At 58.2% G+C, this 18799-nt stretch overlaps 2 protein-coding genes across 2 annotated transcripts in view; one reads left to right on the top strand and one right to left on the bottom strand.

Annotated features, from left to right (window-relative positions):
• The first annotated feature begins 685 nt into the window (after nt 1–685).
• GNG13 (G protein subunit gamma 13) lies at nt 686–5417 on the top strand. Its single transcript, XM_071760460.1, has 3 exons — nt 686–843; nt 2558–2671; nt 5199–5417. Exons 2-3 carry the CDS (start codon nt 2574–2576, stop codon nt 5302–5304), a joined length of 204 nt encoding a protein of 67 aa, XP_071616561.1. The 5' UTR covers nt 686–843; nt 2558–2573; the 3' UTR covers nt 5305–5417.
• A 376-nt stretch (nt 5418–5793) lies between these two features.
• Nucleotides 5794–18799, bottom strand: part of CHTF18 (chromosome transmission fidelity factor 18) — a 15398-nt gene continuing 2392 nt past the window's right edge. Inside the window, exons 7-20 of the mRNA XM_071761248.1 lie at nt 17563–17706; nt 14156–14279; nt 13883–14007; nt 13086–13179; nt 12907–13005; nt 12524–12654; nt 12094–12247; nt 11298–11522; nt 10878–11027; nt 10441–10571; nt 9806–9950; nt 8328–8438; nt 7496–7547; nt 5794–6083 (exon numbers count right to left, since the gene is read on the bottom strand). Of these exons, the coding sequence (XP_071617349.1) occupies nt 5950–6083; nt 7496–7547; nt 8328–8438; nt 9806–9950; nt 10441–10571; nt 10878–11027; nt 11298–11522; nt 12094–12247; nt 12524–12654; nt 12907–13005; nt 13086–13179; nt 13883–14007; nt 14156–14279; nt 17563–17706 (1819 nt within the window). The 3' untranslated portion in view covers nt 5794–5949. The remainder of the gene's footprint in view (nt 6084–7495; nt 7548–8327; nt 8439–9805; nt 9951–10440; nt 10572–10877; nt 11028–11297; nt 11523–12093; nt 12248–12523; nt 12655–12906; nt 13006–13085; nt 13180–13882; nt 14008–14155; nt 14280–17562; nt 17707–18799) is intronic.

Here is an 18799-nt window from a genome sequence, read left to right as displayed (position 1 = left end):
CCATTCCCATGTTTGCATAACAGGGCTCACCCAGCCCAGGTGTGTTTTGCAGAGGACAAGAAGCCTCCCCAGGGCAGAAGAGGCTCCTGGGACAGCATTCAGGCACTTTTTTTAATTGGTTGGCTAATGAAGTGTGTGCTGTTTGTGTTTCACTTATTTATGGTTTTGGGGTTCGTTGTTTTTTTTTTTTTTTTTTGGTTGGTTGGTTTTTTGCATCCATTGCCCCACCTCTAACCACCTAAAACTCCAAGGTGGCTTTTCCCCCCTCTCTATAATCCCTCTTTTTTTATTTTTTATTGTTGCACTGCTGCTCTGCCCCCATCCCTTCACCCACCACACGCTCCCCCTCCAGCTGCTCCCTTTTTACATTATTTTTATTATTATTTCCACACTCCCCTCTTCTTTCCAACCCCCTCCAGCCCGGGGGGAACGGGAGGATCCACGGAATCCCGGGGCAGCAGACGGGGAAAACCACAGCAGGGAGGGATACAGGGATGCTACAGCGTCTGTGTCCCCCTCCTCCTCTCCTTGGGACCCCTCCTGGTCCCTTCTGGCCTGGCTTGGGGATGGGAATAACCCCATTTCAGCTCCTGGGGACCAGGACGCTGCCTCCATCCCGAGCTTTCGCCTTCGAGCGGAGCCAAATCCCCCGGGATCAGCGGGGGGTGGGGGGGAGGACGCTCCCATTATCCGGCTCCTGCCGTGTCGGAGCAGCTGGACCGGTACATTAAGGGATTACCCAGAGGATTTGGGTTCGCTCAGAGCAAAGGGGAGAGCTCGCAGGACCGGAGCTGCTGGGGACGGACACAACCCTGGTACCCAACACTTTCGTCTCCAGCTCAGGTAAGGGCTTGGCCAAGGAGCTGGGATGGGGATGCTGGTCCCCAGCTGCCTCCTGGAAAGCTCTAAAGGGAGGATCAGGGGTGCTAGGAGGGGTTTAAAGGGGTGCTGAGGGGTTCTAGGGGATGCTGGGCTCGGGGTGTTCGCCTCCTCCCATCCCTGGAGTTTTTTTTTCCAGGGGATGCTCTGTGGAGAAGCCCAGGCAGCTGCTGAGCTCTGCCAGTTCCTGGGTGGATTCTGGGGGCTTCAAACCCGGGCCAGGGGGTGCCTGGGTGTCCCTGGGACCCAAATAAAGTGGTGTTGGAAGATTTGGGGTCCCCACGGTCCCCAAGCAGAGGGAAGTCCCCTCCTGCCACCAGGTCTTGGGGACCCCAATGCTCCCAAAGGTCTCAACTGTGCAACTATGGGCACAGTGCCTGTCCCATCAGCTCCTGTGCCTCAGTTTCCCCACTGTTAACCGGCACCCCGGGTCACTGAAGCACGGGCTTGGTGGTGGTGGTGGGGATGTCCTGTGTGGACACCCAAAAATCCCTTTTTTGCCACTGCTCAGAGCTGTGGCTGGGCAGGGGAAAGACAGATAAACCCCCCCTTGCTCCCCAGATGCCCTCAGGTTGCTCTTTGCTGCTCTCCAACACCCAAATTGCAGGCAAATCTGGCCGGGTGGGGAGGGGGGGGTTTGCATGTGGGTATGGGGTGGCTACAAGAGGTCCCCACCCCATCCCAGGTTGCTCTCCTGCTCTCAGCCCCAACCCCTTCCAGGTAAGTGCAGCCTCTGCCTGATGAAAACAACCCCTACCCCCCCCTGTGGGGCTGGAAACTCCCCCAGGGGCTTGGCCCCATCCTGGGGGTCCCATTGGAGGGGTGCAGAGCTGGGGGGGTGGGAGGGAGCAGGATGAATCCATGGGATGGGGCACCATAGAATCACAGAATCCTAGAACTGGCTGGGTTGGAAGGGAGCTCAGAGCTCATCAAGTCCAACCCTTGCTCCACTCCCCCCGTGGTTCCCAGCCCATGGCACTGAGTGCCACATCCAGGCTCTTTTGAAATATCTCCAGGGATGGAGAATCCACCCCTTCCCTGGGCAGCCCATTCCAATGGCTGAGCACCCTCTCTGCAAAGAATCCTTTCCTAATATCCAACCTAAACCTCCCCTGGCAGAGCTGAAGCTCTGCCAGGGGAGGTTTAGGTTGGATATTAGGAAAAAATTCTTTAGTCTGTGCCCTCTTATCCTACTGATATCTGCCTGACCCCCCCCTGGCTCCAACCTCCTTTCAGGGAGTTGGAGAGAGTGATGAGGTCTCCCCTGAGCCTCCTCTTCTCCAGCCTCAACACCCCCAGCTCCCTCAGCCCTTCCTCACAGGACTTGTGCTGGATCCCTTCCCAGCCTCCTTGCTCTTCTCTGGACCTGCTCCAGCACCTCAATCTCCTTCCTGAGCTGAGGGGCCCAGAACTGGACACAGGACTCAAGCTGTGGCCTCCCCAGGGCTGAGCACAGGGGCAGAATCCCTTCCCTGGACCTGCTGGCCACGCTGTTCCTGAGCCAGCCCAGGATGCCATTGGCCTTCTTGGCCACCTGGGCAAAATTTTATTTAAATGTTTTCAGGTTTTATAGGGTCACCGTTTGTACAACAAATATCACAGCAGGAAACACCCACTCGAGTACAACATCAGGAGCTGCTCAGGAGGAAGGTTCAACCAACATCTTTATCCTTCTCAGCCCCTCAGCTGCTGCCATGGATGAGTGGGATGTCCCACAGTGGAAGAAGGAGGTGGAAAGCCTCAAGTACCAGCTGGCCTACAAGAGGGAGATGTCCTCCAAAACAATACCTGAGTGAGTGGGTGCCCACCCTCCTTCCCACCCCCCCACACCCAGCAGCAGGACAGGAGCAGAGTCCCCATGGCCAACATCAACCTCCCTCTCCAAATCATGGGAGAGAGCTCCCCAAAATAGTAGATTTTGAGTTTAATTTTTTTTTGAAGGGAGTATTTTTCTCACCTCCAAGCTCCAAGCCCACCCCAAAATCTCCACAAAGTGTCCCCTGTGCTCCTTCCCAGCTGCCCAAGCCCCCAAGTGTCCCTCAGGACCTCCCCAGTGCTCTGGGTTCTGAGTGTGCAGAGCCCTAAAGATTCAGAGCCCTAAAAAAAAAAAAAAAAACAAAAAACCAAAGGAGAAGTAATGCAAAAGTTTTTCCCTCCCTGCTTTGTCCCTCCCTGCTCCTCCTGGGGAAGGTCCTGGGCATCCCAGCAGCCAACCCACTGGAAAAGAGCAGCTTGAGCAAAGTTTTAAAGCCCAATGCAAGGGGTGTCCCTGTGCTGACAGCACCCAGGCAGACACAGGTGGGGGGGACAAAAAGCTTCCTTAACCTGCACCCCTCCTGCCAAAAACCAGGGGGGTGACAGCCGAGCACCCCAGAGCACCCCAAAACTCCTAAAGGAAAGGAGCACCCCCGAGCAACCCAACCCCCCTGTATCCCTGAACAGGGAGCACCCCGACATCCCTGCACCCCCCCCAGAGCAAGGGAGCACCCCAGAGCATCCCTGCACCCCAGAGCATCCCAAAACTCCTAAAGGAAAGGAGCACCCCAGAGCATCCCAACCCCCCTGTTGGGAGGGAGCACCCCAACATCCCTGCACCCCCCCCCCAGAGCAAGGGAGCACCCTGACATCCCTGTATCCCAGAGCACCCCAAAATTCCTTTATCCAACCGGGGTGCACCCCCAGCATCCCAAAACCCCTAAAGCAAAGGAGCACCCCAGAGGATCCCTGCACCCCAGAGCATCCCAACCCCCCTGTATCCCTGAACAGGGAGCACCCCAACATCCCTGCACCCCCCCCCCCCCAGAGCAAGGGAGCACCCTGACATCCCTGTATCCCAGAGCACCCCAAAATTCCTTTACCCAACCGGGGTGCACCCCCAGCATCCCTGCACCCCCATTAGGGGCACAGGAGCACCCCAGAGCATCCCCAAATCCCTGCATCCCAAAATCCCTGCATCCCTGAACAGGGAGCACCCCAACATCTCTGCACCCCAGAGCACCCCAAAACCCCTGTATCCCTGAGCAGGGAGCAGCCCCCCCCCCAGAGCAAAGGAGCACCCTAGGGTATCCCTGCACCCCAGAGCACCCCAAAACCCCTGTATCCCTGAACAGGGAGCACCCCGACATCCCTGCACCCCCCCAGAGCAAAGGAGCACCCCAGAGCATCCCTGCACCCCAGAGCATCCCAAAACCCCTGTATCCCTGAACAGCACACCCCCCCCCCAGAGCAAGGGAACACCCTGACATCCCTGCACCCCAGAGCACCCCAAAACCCCTGTACCCAGCAGGGGTGCACCCCCAGCATCCCTGCACCCCCTAATGCAAAGGAGCACCCCAGAGGATCCCTGCACCCCAGAGCATCCCAACCCCCCTGTATCCCTGAGCAGGGAGCACCCCAACATCCCTGCACCCCCCCCCCCCCCAGAGCAAGGGAGCACCCTGACATCCCTGTATCCCAGAGCACCCCAAAATTCCTTTACCCAACTGGGGTGTACCCCCAGCATCCCTGCACCCCCATTAGGGGCAAAGGAGCACCCCAGAGCATCCCCAAATCCCAGAGCATCCCAAAATCCCTGCATCCCTGAACAGGGAGCACCCCAACATCTCTGCACCCCAGAGCACCCCAAAACCCCTGTACCCAACCGGGGTGCACCCCCAGCATCCCTGCACCCCCTAATGCAAAGGAGCACCCCAGAGGATCCCTGCACCCCAGAGCATCCCAAAACCCCTGTATCCCTGAACAGGGAGCACCCCCCCCCCCAGAGCAAAGGAGCACCCTAGGGTATCCTTGCACCCCAGAGCACCCCAAACCCCCTGTATCCCTGAACAGGGAGCACCCCAACATCCCTGCACCCCCCCAGAGCAAGGGAGCACCCTGACGTCCCTGTACCCAAGTGGGGTGCACCCCCAACATCCCAAAACCCCTAAAGCAAAGGAGCACCCCAGAGGATCCCTGCACCCCAGAGCATCCCGACCCCCTGTATCCCTGAGCAGGGAGCACCCCAACATCTCTGCACCCCCTAAAGCAAAAGAGCACCCCAGAGCATCCCAACCCCCCTGTATCCCTGAGCAGAGAGCACCCCAACATCCCTGCACCCCCCAGCACCCCAAAACCCCTGTCCCCAAGTGGGCTGCAACCCCCCAGAGCAAGGCAGCACCCTGACACCCCAGAGCATCCCCAAATCCCTGCATCCCTGAGCAGGGAGCACCCCCGAGCACCCTGACACCCAGAGCAGGATTTCTCCAGCCACTCCCTCTCCCCCACCCCTTTTCCCCCAGGTTCCCCCCTTGCTGCCCACCCCTCCCCTCCCCTCTCTGCAGGTTTGTGAAGTGGATTGAGGATGGCATCCCAGAAGATCCCTTCCTCAACCCGGAGCTGATGAAAAACAACCCCTGGGTGGAAAAAGGCAAATGCAGCATCCTCTGAGGGGAGGGGGGGGCAACCCCTTCCCCCCCCCCCCCTTCAGGGCCCCTGCACCCCCTTGCTGTACATTTTTTTATTAGCTGGCTTCCTCCTACGACTGCCTGAACAAAAACCCCTCCTCTTGTCTTATTATTTGAGCAGAAAAGTTTCTTTTTTTATAGGGGGGGAAACACAGAAAGCACAAGGAGGGAGGTGGGACCCAGGGGCAGCAGAGCTTTCCTGGGGGGGTTGAGCTCTCTGCTCCCCTCTGCCCCCACCCAGCAACTTTTTTTGGGGTTTTTTTTTTGCAACTGGTGAAGAAAACTTTTTATAAGAAATAAAACCCCAAGAGTTGCAGCCGTTTCCAAGGGGCTTTTGTACCCCGTAGGATCCTCTTTTTGCAGCAAAGCAGGCACGGAATAGGACAAGTGAGGCTTTGTAAATGAAATAAAAAAGGGCAAGATTCATGGTTAGCTTTTTGATTTATTTTTATTATTTTTTAATAAACGGGTACTATAAAAAAATACAAAAAAAACCCGAAACAAAAAAAAAACCAAAAAAAACCCACCAAACCCAAAACCCAAGGACACACAGCCCTGCCAGGGGTCAGAAACCCAACTTCTCCCTTCAGTGCCACCCACAGAAGTCCCTGGGGGTCAGCTGGAGGTGTCAGAGCAGGTCCCTGATGTAGATGTTCCTCCTGACAGCATTGGACACCCCCTCGTTGAATCGGAACCAGACATCACTCTGCCCCACTGCCTGCCCCACCTGCCTCTCCAGCCCCTCCTCGGGGCCCTCAGGGACTGCAACAAGGGGAAGGTGACAAGAAAACGACGTCAAAAACTTGGCAGAAACCCCAAAGCTGGGAAATCCCAACCTGAGGGGATGCAGTCACCCCCCCAGCAGCACCCGTGGCCACCCCCATCCCTCCATCCCCCCCCAGCATTGGGACCACCCCTGGCTGCCCTTCTGCCACCCACCCAAGGGCCACGGCCACCCCCTGGTCCCCCACCTGGGGCCACGGTCACCCCCTTGTCCCCCTGTCACCTACCCAAGGGCTCAGGGTCACCCCCTTGTCCCCCTGCCACCCACCCAAGGACCACGGGCACCCCTTTGTCCCCCTGCCACCCACCCAAGGGCCATGGCCACCCCCTTGTTCCCCACATGGGGCCAGGGTCACCCCCTTGTTCCCCTGCCACCCACCCAAGGGCCACAGGCACCCCCTTGTCCCCCTGCTACCCACCCAAGGGCCACAGCCACCCTCTTGTCCCCTTGTCCCCCACCTGGGGCCACGGTCACCCCCTTGTCCCCCTGTCACCTACCCAAGGGCTCAGGGTCACCCCCTTGTCCCCCTGCCACCCACCCAAGGGCCATGGCCACCCCCTTGTCCCCCACATGGGGCCAGGGTCACCCTCTTGTCCCCCTGTCACCCACCCAAGGGCCATGGCCACCCCCTTGTCCCTCTGTCACCCACCCAAGGGCCACAGGCACCCCTTTGTCCCCCTGTCACCCACCTGGGGCCAGGGTCACCCCCTTATCCCCCTGTCACCCACCCAAGGGCTCAGGGTCTCCCCCTTGTCCCTCTGTCACCCACCTGGGGCCAGGGTCACCCCCTTGTCCCCCTGCCACCCACCCAAATGCCACAGCCACCCCTTTGTCCCCCATCCAAGGGCCATGGCCACCCCCTTGTCCCCCTGCCACCCACCCAAGGGCCACGGGCACCCTCTTGTCCCCCTGTCACCCACCCAAGGGCCATGGCCACCCCCTTGTTCCTCTGTCACCCACCCAAGGGCCATGGCCACCCCCTTGTTCCTCTGCCACCCACCCAAGGGCCACGGGCACCCCTTTGTCCCCCTGTCACCCACCTGGGGCCAGGGTCACCCCCTTGTCCCCCTGTCACCCACCCAAGGGCTCAGGGTCTCCCCCTTGTCCCTCTGTCACCCACCTGGGGCCAGGGTCACCCCCTTATCCCCCTGCCACCCACCCAAGGTCCACGGCCACCCTCTTGTCCCCCTGCCACCCACCCAAGGGCCACAGGCACCCCCTTGTCCCTCTGTCACCCACCTGGAGCCAGGGTAACCCCCTTGTCCCCCTGCCACCCACCCAAAGGCCACAGCCACCCCTTTGTCCCCCATCCAAGGGCCATGGCCACCCCCTTGTCCCCCTGCCACCCACCCAAGGGCCACGGGCACCCTCTTGTCCCCTTGTCACCCACCTGGGGCCCGGGTCACCCTCTGAAGGGGTCTCCCAAAGAAGTCGGTCTCAGGCTGGGAGGAGCAGAGAGGAGGTTGAGAGCTGGAGCCCCCCCAAAAATCAACCCCCCCCTCCTCATTTCGGTGCAAGGTGAGGCCCCCCTGAGCCCCCCCAGCTCAGGATAAGTCAGACCAAGACCCCAGGAGCCCCTGGCTGGGGGGTGTCACCCCCTTTGGGGCTGCCCCAGCCCCCCCCCCCCCGAGCAGGACCTGGATCCAAACCTTGCATCCCAAATTGGGGAGGGGGGAAAAAAGAAAAACTTTAAGGCTCATGGTGCTGAAATGGGGTTTTACAGACAGCTGAGATGTTGGGGGGGGGGGCACGGGTCACCTCTTGCTCCACTTGGCCACCACCAGGACCCCCATGGTTGGGACCAGCCAGGATGGTTCCCCCTGCAGCCCCCCCCACCCCATGTGCATCTCTCCCCACCCCATGCTCTGCCCCTGAGCCCGAGGCTTCCACAAAGCCAAAATTCAGCTGATTTAGCCCAAATATCCAGAGCTTTTCCCTCCCTCCTGCCCGAGAGGGCAGGGCCAGGATGATGTTCCCCCAGCTCCACTCCATCCCCATGCTCCCAACCCAGCATTGCCCTGGCAGAGCTCAGCTGCTCTATTAAAAGAAACAGCTAAAAATAAAGAATCAGCTAAAAATAAAGAATCAGCTAAAAATAAAGAATCAGCTAAAAATAAAGAATCAGCTAAAAATAAAGAATCAGCTAAAAATAAATAAAGAAACAGCAAGGAAGCCAACCAGCCTCTTGGGACAGACACGAGGTAGAAATTCCATCCCCTCACCTTGTCCTCCACCCTTGCCCTCCAGATGATGCTCTCCAGGTGCTGCTGGTGGTTGGGGGGCACAGATGTCCCCCCAGGCCCCTGCTTCTCCCCCTCACTGCTCCTGGGATCCTGTGGGAACAGAGACCTGAGCAAAAGTTCCCCTGGGGGCTGGCCCAGATGAAATTTTGGGTATCTCCATCCCCTGGAGATGAGCAGCCTGATGAGCAGGACTTGTCCTGCACCCCTCCTCTATTTCCTGCCAGGTTCCACCTCAGTGCCTCCATCACTCACCAAGGATTTTTTTTTTTCCCCCTTTTTTTTTTTTTTTTTGGAGAGCAGCCTGGGCAGCACGTGGGGCACCAGTTTGTTTGGTGCCTTCCTCTGGGATTTCATGGTCAGCACCATGTAAACAGCCAAAGAATCCCAGTGCCTTCAAAACAAGGATTCTTCAGAGATGGTTTTGCATCCCTTGGGAAAGCCCTTCTGCTGCAAGAAGGGGCTCTCAGGGATTAATTATCCCCACAGCACCAGGGCAGGGCTGGCACAAGCTATTTCTCAGCTTTTTCCACCCCTTTCCATCTCTTGCTTGCTGCTCTACAGAGGGTTTCTGGGGTGGGCAGAGTAGCTCTGCTCCTCCTGGGGTCTTTGGGACCTTTGGGAGGATGGAGGTGAGGCAGGAAGGGAAGATGCAGGCAGGGGAGGGCAGCTCAGCTCTGCACAGAGCCCTCCAAATCACAGCCAGAAGTCAAATTCCCACCTCAGCCCTTGCTGAAGGGCTTTGACACTTTCACTCACACCCAATGTTTCTTTCCAGAATGCCTTCAGGCATTCCAGGGTGGCCCCAGTTCTAGGGGGAGGTGATGGAGGGATGGGGGTGGCCACGGGTGCTGCTGGGGGGGTGACTGCATCCCCTCAGGTTGGGATTTCCCAGCTTTGGGGTTTCTGCCAAATTTTTGACATTGTTTTCTTGTCACCTTCCCCCCCTTGCAGTCCCTCAGGGCCCCAAGGAGGAGGGGATGGAGAGGCAGGTGGGGAAGGCCCCTGACAGGGCCAGGGGGAAGGGTTGGAAACCAGAGGAGGGGAGATTTAGATTGGATAGTAGGGAGAAGTTCTTCACCATGAGGGTGGTGAAATACTGGAACAGGCTGCCCAGGGAGGTTTTGGAAGCCCCATCCATCCCTGGAAGTTTTTAAGGCCAGGCTGGATGGAGCTCTGAGCATCCTGAGCTGGTAGAAGGTGTCCCTGCCCGTAGCAGGGGGGTTGGACCTGGCTGCTCTTCAAGATCCCTTCCAACCCTGAAAATTCACTGAATCTAATCCAGCTGAGCCCTTGGGATGGGATGTGCTGCCTGAGGGCAGATGGCTGCAGCTGGAAGGGGGGGTTAATCCTGGATTTCCATCTGGGGATCAAACGCCGCTCGGGGAAACGCGGGTCCCAGGCACCCCCCCCCCCCAAGCACTTGCTCCACAACCACCCCAGGATCCTTCCTCCCCTACCTGGCTCAGGTTTCGTGCCTGCAGCAAAGCCTCCATCCTCCTCATCTTCTCCAGCTCAATCTCCCTGGCAATCAGCTGCTTGGTTTGGTAGCTGAGCTGCCTGCGAGTCGGCAGCTCCGGGAATCTGCAGACATCCTCCAGGTTCCTGAGTGGGAGAAGAAGCAGAGAAATCAGTACCAAAAAAAATAAAATAATAATAATAATAATAATAATAATAATAATAATAATAATAATAATAATAATAATAATAATAATAATAATAATAATAAACCAGCATCCTGCAAACAACACAGGGCACAGGGAGACCCAACAAAACCGTTTAAGTGTCCAGTTCTGGGGTCCTCTGTTCCAGAAGGACAGGGAACTGCTTGAAAGAGTCCAGTGCAGGTGGTGGAGCTTGGTCCACCAAGGTGATGGAGTGGAGAGTTCCACCAGTACAGGAGAGAGCCCCACTGGTGGGGATAATCCCATCAGAAGTGCTGGAGGAGAAAGTCCCAGCCCTGGGCAGCTCTCACCACCCCAGCTGCAAGACTCCAACTCAACGCCGTGAAACCTTGGGGTTCAAACCCCTTCCCAAAACCCTCCAGTGAGATTTTGGACCCTTTGGACACCTTCTCCCCACCCTCAGGACTCACGGGTCAAGCTTGTAGACATACTGGCCCTCAGGCAGGCGTTCCTGGTGGTAGGTGAGGTTGTAGGCCAGCATGATGCTGATGAGGTCTGCCAGCTGCTGCTTCTCCTTCTGGCTGTAGAGTTGGGTGTTCACCTGGGGGAGAGCAGCACCAGGAAGAGCATCACTGACCCCTTCACAACTTCTAAACACAAAAATCAGCTGAAACACGAGGCTTGTTTCCCCACGACAAAGGATATTTAGCACCCAGGAGGTTCAGACCAAGTTGGGTCACTCCAGAGAGCAGGGACAGACCCAAAGGGTCAAAGAACCCAACACAACCCTCACCCAGCTGCTGGAAGGAGACCCCAACAGCCCCTCCAAGCCCTGCTCAGGCCAAACCCAACCCCTGAGGGGCTCAAAAGGGGGAAGGGCAGTGGGATGGGGCTGGTGGGCACCCACCGGGCGGAGCTTGGGGGCGATGATGTCCAGCAGCAGGCAGAGCACCTCGAGGACCAGGGCCTGCTGCCCCGCGCGGCTGCGGGCGCTGGGCGTTATCCCCGACACCATGGCCACCACCAGGTTCTGCATGTGGTGCAGCTTGGCCAGGGCCTGGGGAGAGGCAGCCAGGTTGGAAAGGACCTCTGAGATCAAGTCCAACCTTTGACCCACTCTCCCCATTAGTTCCCAGATCATGGCACATTCAGGCTCCTCTTAAAAACCTCCAGGGATGGATGGAGAATCCACCCCCTCCCCGGGCAGCCCAATCCACCCTCCCTGCCCTGGAAAGGATTTTTTTTCCTAAAAGCTCAGCCACAGCTGGCACCCCAGATGTCCTCTGTGGGTGACAGAGATGCCACCACCCCCCTCCCTGGTACTTGCATCCTGCTGGCTGCTGGGATAAGCCAAGCGGGGGACGTTGGTGGCCGCGAAGAGGAGGTGGAAAGCCACAGGCAGGAAGGGGAGGTAACGGAGCAGCTGGAAGTTCTGGCACTGCAGGACAGCTCTGCTGAGCAGGTCAGAGAAACCCAACCACTCCAGGGCCAAGCACACCGAGCTCAAGCTGGAGTCCCTCAACTTCATGTTCAGGAAATTTTCATACAGCCCCTGGAAGCAGATACGAGGATGGGAGGTGGCTCCAAGCCTGGCTGCTTGTCCCTTCAGAACATCCCAGCTCCAACACAACACCCCCAGAACTCCATCCAGCACAACCCTGCTGCACGGAGGGGTTTCCCAAGGATGCCACCACCCCCAGCATGGCAGGGAAAGGGATCCCCCCTGGAACACCTCTTCTGTGAGGACAGGATGAGAGAGTTGGAGGTATTCAAGCTGGAGAAAGGGAGAACTCAAAGCACCAGGAAAGTTGAGGGGAAGAAGTTTGGACAAAGGCATGGAGGGATAGGACAAGGGGGGATGGTTTTAAGCTGAAAGAGGGAGGATTTAGGTTTAGACATTGGGAAAAAATGGTTTGCTGTGAGGGTGCTGAGCCCCTGGTTGCCCAGAGAAGCTGTGGCTGCCTCATCCCTGGCAGTGTTGAAGGTTGGATGGGGCTTGGAGCACCCTGGGCTGGTGGGAGGTGTCCTTGCCCATGCAGGGGGTGGTGCTGGATGAGTTTTAAGGTCCCTTCCAACCCAAACCCTTCTCTGATTCTTTCCCCCACCCCTCCCAGCTGCTCTACCTGGGCCAGCTTCTCCTGCTCCCCCGAGGACACGGCGAGGTGCAGGATGCGGTGGAAGCGGTGGGAGGAGGTGGTGAGGGAACCCATCCCCACGAGGTCCTCATCACCCACCAGGAACTGGGTTGGCAAAGCAGGGTCCATTCCTATCCTGTGCCTGGGAGGAGCCCAAAGGGAAGAGCTCAGGGTGACCCCAGCACTGGATGGACCAGCAAAGGAATAATTGGACCCTGGTCCGAAGGCAACACCGATGCCAAATTATTGGGCGTGAGAGAAGGGACAGAGAGCATCTGGAGACACAAATCTGCTGATGAAGATGGGTTTGGTGCAGCTCTCCAGGACCTTTCAAGGTTTCTCCACCACAAGTCTTGAGCTCCAACAAAGCTGTGAGCCCCGAGCAGACAGCACAGCTAACAAATCCCCCCACTTTTACCTTTGCACCTTCGGGAGCTGGAAGATCTCCTGCCAGATGGAGAAGAGCCCTTTGTTTTGGTCCTTCAAGCCAATCCTCATCGTCTGAACCATCTGCACACTCAGCTCCTTCTGGCCTCGGCCATGCAGGAACTGCAAGACAAGGGAGGAGCTGGAGGGCAGGAGGATGCCCAGGGCAGGGAGGTGGTGCTGGGGCAAGGTGGAGGCAGAGGGGATCCTCCTCGCCTTGGAGGCGAAAAATACCACGCGGGACAGGGTGGGTGTTTTAAGGATCTGCCTGGGAAATATTTCTTTTTGACTCCCCTCCCATCCTCACCCAAGCCTGGACCTAGTCAGGAGCAGGTCCATGTCCCCCCGAGGCTGCAGCAGCAGCAGCAGCAGTACCTGCAGGGTGTTGATGCAGGAGCGGATGTCGTTCTCTGTCTTCTGGCAGAGGGCGAGCAGAGCGCCCATGTCCGCCCGCATGCCCTGCTGCAGGGTGACCTGCAGGAGAAAAGGGGGGGTCAGCAGGGAGGGACCCCAACCCTGGAAGGGACAGAGGAGGCCTGGGTCATCCCACACACCTCACAGAGTCGCTGGGCCAGCCGGGAAGAAGAGGTCCTGGGGAAGGTGAGCAGGAAGGATTGGTGCCGCAGTGGGCGCAGGGCAGGGACGTACCTGGCAAAGGGAAGGAGAGGGGAGCCTGAGCCACCAGCCAGGCAGTGAGCCCAGCCTGGATTGGGCTGGAAGGAACCTTAAAGATTATCCAGTCCAACACCCTGCATGGGCAGGGACACCTCCCACCAACCCAGGGTGCTCCAAGCCCCATCCAGCCTTCAACACTCCCAGGGATGGGGCAGCCACAGCTTCTCCGGGTAATCTGGGCCAGGGGCTCAGCACCCTCACAGCAATTTCTTCCCAATATCCAACCTAAATCTCCCCTCTTTCAGCTTAAAACCCTTCCTCCTTGTCCTATCCCTCCATGCACTTGTCCAAAGTCCCTCCCCAGCTTTCCTGGAACCCCTTCAGGTACTGGAGGAGCTCTCAAGTCTCCCTGGAGCCTTCCCTTCTCCAGCTTGGATGAGTAATACTCCACTCCAGGAGAGACAAGTTGTTCAGCAACTACCTGTACACCACTGCACACCTGGACAAGCACAAACACAACCAGAAACCCCCAACCCAGCAACAACTGACCCCAGAACTGCAAAACCTGAAGAGGGGGAGAGAGGGGGTTTGAGGGAAACCGAGCAGGTTGTAACTTCACTTCTCACGAGCAGGTCTGACAGCAGGTAAGTCAGCACAGCAAAATTTTATTTTATGGGTGCCCTCTGGGGCAGGGCCTGAGCTCTCCATCCCTCCCACAGCCCCGGGTGACACTCACTGGTCGTTGCAGATGCAGATGATGGGTCTGAGCAGCAGCCCCCCCTCCTGCCGCCTCCTCCGGGCCCCCGGCTCCCCCTCCCCATCCTTGCGCTGGACGATGCTCAGCAGAACGTTGATGGATGCCTTGGGAGAAGGAGAGAAAACAAAAAAAAAAAGAGAAAAATCAAGGAGAGAAGGGATGAATTCATGCTGTTCAGAGGAAAGAAACAGAAGAGGGGAGAGGGCAAGGGTTTATTAAGCCCCTTGGAGGTCAGAGCCAGGCTGGGCTCACCGCGGGCGCGCCGTCTATCTCGTCGATGATCAGGCAGTTGGGTTTCTCGTTGGCCCCCAGCACAGACCTCATCTGGGTGGCAGCTTCAATGCGAGTCCTGAAAACCTCAGGGCTGCGGTCATCACTGCAAAGCAAGGCAGTGCCAGCCTGCTGTGGCACCACAGCAACCCCGGGCAGGGCAGCAAACCCCCTAGCTGGGCGTCAGCATCTCCAGCAGGGCAGCACCCCCCAGCAGGGAATCACCACCCAGCAGGGAATCAGCCCCCCACCAGGGAATCACCACCCAGCAGGGAATCAACACCCAGCAGGGAATCAACACCCAAGCAGGGAATCACCCTCCAGGAGGGAATCACCCTCCAGGAGGGAATCACCCTCCAGGAGGGAATCACCACCCAGCAGGGAATCACCTCCAGCAGGGAATCACCACCCAGCAGGGAATCAACACCCAGCAGGGAATCAACACCCAGCAGGGAATCAGCCCCCCAGCAGGGAATCACCACCCAAGCAGGGAATCAGCCTCCAGGAGGGAATCAACCCCCCAGCAGGGAATCAACACCCAGCAGGGAATCAACACCCAAGCAGGGAATCAACACCCAGCAGGGAATCAACACCCAAGCAGGGAATCAGCCTCCAGGAGGGAATCAACCCCCCAGCAGGGAATCAACACCCAGCAGGGAATCAGCCCCCCAGCAGGGAATCACCACCCAAGCAGGGAATCAACACCCAAGCAGGGAATCACCCTCCAGGAGGGAATCAGCCCCCCAGCAGGGAATCAACACCCAGCAGGGAATCAACACCCAGCAGGGAATCAACACCCAGCAGGGAATCAGCCCCCCAGCAGGGAATCACCACCCAGCAGGGAATCACCTCCAGCAGGGAATCACCACCCAAGCAGGGAATCACCACCCAAGCAGGGAATCAACACCCAGCAGGGAATCAACACCCAAGCAGGGAATCAACACCCAGCAGGGAATCAACACCCAAGCAGGGAATCAACACCCAAGCAGGGAATCACCCTCCAGGAGGGAATCAGCCCCCCAGCAGGGAATCAACACCCAGCAGGGAATCAACACCCAGCAGGGAATCAACACCCAGCAAGGAATCAACACCCAAGCAGGGAATCACCCTCCAGGAGGGAATCAACCCCCCAGCAGGGAATCAACACCCAGCAGGGAATCACCACCCAGCAGGGAATCACCTCCAGGAGGGAATCAACACCCAAGCAGGGAATCACCACCCAAGCAGGGAATCACCACCCAAGCAGGGAATCACCACCCAAGCAGGGAATCAACACCCAGCAGGGAATCAACACCCAAGCAGGGAATCAACACCCAAGCAGGGAATCACCCTCCAGGAGGGAATCAGCCCCCCAGCAGGGAATCAGCCCCCCAGCAGGGAATCAACACCCAGCAAGGAATCAACACCCAGCAAGGAATCAACACCCAAGCAGGGAATCACCCTCCAGGAGGGAATCAACCCCCCAGCAGGGAATCACCACCCAGCAGGGAATCACCTCCAGGAGGGAATCAACACCCAAGCAGGGAATCACCACCCAAGCAGGGAATCAACACCCAGCAGGGAATCAGCCCCCCAGCAGGGAATCACTTCCAGCAGGGAATCAACACCCAGCAGGGAATCAACACCCAGCAGGGAATCAGCCTCCCCAGCAGGGAATCAACACCCAGCAGGGAATCAACACCCAGCAGGGAATCAACACCCAGCAGGGAATCAGCCCCCCAGCAGGGAATCAACACCCAGCAAGGAATCAACACCCAGCAAGGAATCAACACCCAAGCAGGGAATCACCCTCCAGGAGGGAATCAACCCCCCAGCAGGGAATCAACACCCAGCAGGGAATCAACACCCAAGCAGGGAATCACCCTCCAGGAGGGAATCAACCCCCCAGCAGGGAATCACCACCCAGCAGGGAATCAACACCCAAGCAGGGAATCACCACCCAAGCAGGGAATCACCACCCAAGCAGGGAATCACCACCCAAGCAGGGAATCAGCCCCCCAGCAGGGAATCAACACCCAGCAGGGAATCAACACCCAGCAGGGAATCAACACCCAAGCAGGGAATCACCCTCCAGGAGGGAATCAGCCCCCCAGCAGGGAATCAACACCCAGCAGGGAATCAACACCCAGCAGGGAATCACCACCCAAGCAGGGAATCAACACCCAGCAGGGAATCAACACCCAGCAGGGCAGCACCTCCAGGAGGGAATTAATCCCCCAGCAGGGAATCACCTCCAGGGAGACATCACCCTCAAGGAGGGAATCACCCCCCAGCAGGGAATCACTCTTGAGGAGGGAATTCCCCCCCCAGAGGGCACCACCCCCCAAGCAGGGCATCACCCCCCCAAGCAGGGCATCACCCCCCAAGCAGGGCATCACCCCCCCAAGCAGGGCATCACCCCCCAAGCAGGGCACCAATGCCCAGCAGGGAATCAGCCCCAGTAGAGCATCACCCCCTGCCCAAGCAGGGCAGCCCTGGCCCAGGCTGCCCAGAGAGGTTGTGGAGCCTCCTTCCCTGGAGACATTCAAAGCCCACCTGGATGTGTCCCCTGTGTCACCTGCTGCAGGTGACACTGCTTTGGACTCAATGATCTCTTGAGGTCCTTTCCAACCCCTCACTTTCTATGATTCTATGATCACCCCCAGCAGAGCATCACCCCCTCACCTCATCATGTCACCCCCCAGCACTGTGTCACCCCCCCAAGCACGGTGTCACCCCCCCAGCACGGTGTCACCCCCCCAGCATGGTGTCACCCCCCCAGCATGGTGTCACCCCCCCCAGCATGGTGTCACCCCCCCCAGCACGGTGTCACCCCCCCCAGCATGGTGTCACCACCCCCAGCACAGTGTCACCCCCCCCAGCATGGTGTCACCTCCCAGCATGGTGTCACCCCCCCACCACGGTGTCACCCCCCCAGCAGAGCATCACCCCCCTCACCCCACCATGATGTCACCCCCCAGCACGGTGTCACCCCCCCCACCATGGTGTCACCCCCCCCAGCATGGTGTCACCCCCCCAGCACGGTGTCACCCCCCCAGCATGGTGTCACCCCCCAGCACGGTCTCACTCCCCCCACCATGGTGTCACCCCCCAGCACGGTGTCACCCCCCCCAGCACAGTGTCACCCCCCAGCACGGTGTCACCCCCCCAGCACGGTGTCACCCCCCCCAGCACGGTGTCACTCCCTCCATCATGGTGTCACCCCCCCAGTACGGTGTCACCCCCCCAGCACGGTGTCACCCCCCCCAGCACGGTGTCACCTCCCCAGCACGGTGTCACCTCCCCATCACCGTGTCACCCCCCCCGGCATGGTGTCACCCTCCAGCACGGTCTCACTCCCCCCACCATGGTGTCACCCCCCAGCACGGTGTCCCCTCTGCCAGCCTCACCTGGCGTTCATCTCGACAGCGTTGTACCCTGCATGCCTGGCAATGACGTGGGCCAGCGTGGTCTTTCCCAAGCCAGGTGGGCCACAGAGCAGGGCTACCTGTGACAAAGGGACCATCAGCCCCAGGGGCAGCAGGAGGAGGGGGCTCTGGAGCCTTCCAGCTCATCTGCTTCAACCCTTGGGAGCTGCTGTGCTGGGCGGGGGAAATGCTTGGAAAAGGGAAAGTCACTGGAGGAAGAAGAGCAAGGTCTGAGAGGGAGAATCATGGATTCAGAGGATGGTTTGGGTTGGAAGGACCTGAAAGATCCTATGAGGAGAGGCTGAGGGAGCTGGGGGTGTTGAGGCTGGAGAAGAGGAGGCTCAGGGGAGACCTCATCACTCTCTCCAACTCCCTGAAAGGAGGTTGGAGCCAGGGGGGGGTTGGGCTCTTTTCCCAGGCAACTCTCAGCAAGACAAGAGGCCATGGGCTTATGAATTTTTTCCTAATATCCAACCTAAACCTCCCCTGCAGAGCTTCAGCTCTGCCAGGGGAGGTTTAGGTTGGATATTAGGAAGGAATTCTTTGCAGAGAGGGTGATCAGACACTGGAATGGGCTGCCCAGGGAAGGGGTGGATTCTCCATCCCTGGAGATATTTCAAAAGAGCCTGGATGTGGCACTCAGTGCCATGGGCTGGGAACCACGGGGGGAGTGGATCAAGGGTTGGACTTGAGGAGCTCTGAGGTCCCTTCCAACCCAGCCCATTCTAGGATTCTGTGATCACCTCCTGCCAACACCCTTGCACGAGGGACAGCTCTCTCTAGAGCAAGCTGCATCCTGGCAGCAGCTCTCCTGCAGAGTTAAAGTTTGCCAGGCAACAGAGAGAAAAACTGAACAAAATCCCACCCAGAATTACCCTCCCGAGAAGCAATGCTGTTAGGATCTGGTTTGTCCCCATTTTTAACCCCTGACAGGACAAGCTGGAGATATTAAGCTGGCCCAGGTGGTTATCACTGCTCACTTTAGCAGCTGAGCATCACTGCCCTTTTCCAGCTGCAGAAACTTCTGGGCCAAGGCACCAAACAAAGTCAAGAGCAACCAATGCTAAGAACAGAACAACTTCCATCAATCCTGCCCTTGAATTTGGCCTGAGGAATCCTGTGCCCCTCCCCACATTGTCACAGTACCCAAGCCAAAACAGAAGAAGAAAAGAGAAGCCCCTTTCTTTACTAAAAAATACAATTACAAGGAACTGTAATA

The sequence above is a fragment of the Heliangelus exortis genome, chromosome 17, assembly GCF_036169615.1.
Source record: "Heliangelus exortis chromosome 17, bHelExo1.hap1, whole genome shotgun sequence".
Lineage (NCBI taxonomy): Eukaryota > Metazoa > Chordata > Aves > Apodiformes > Trochilidae > Heliangelus > Heliangelus exortis.
Note: the sequence above shows the minus strand (reverse complement) of the source record. Positions and strands in the feature narration are given on the sequence as shown.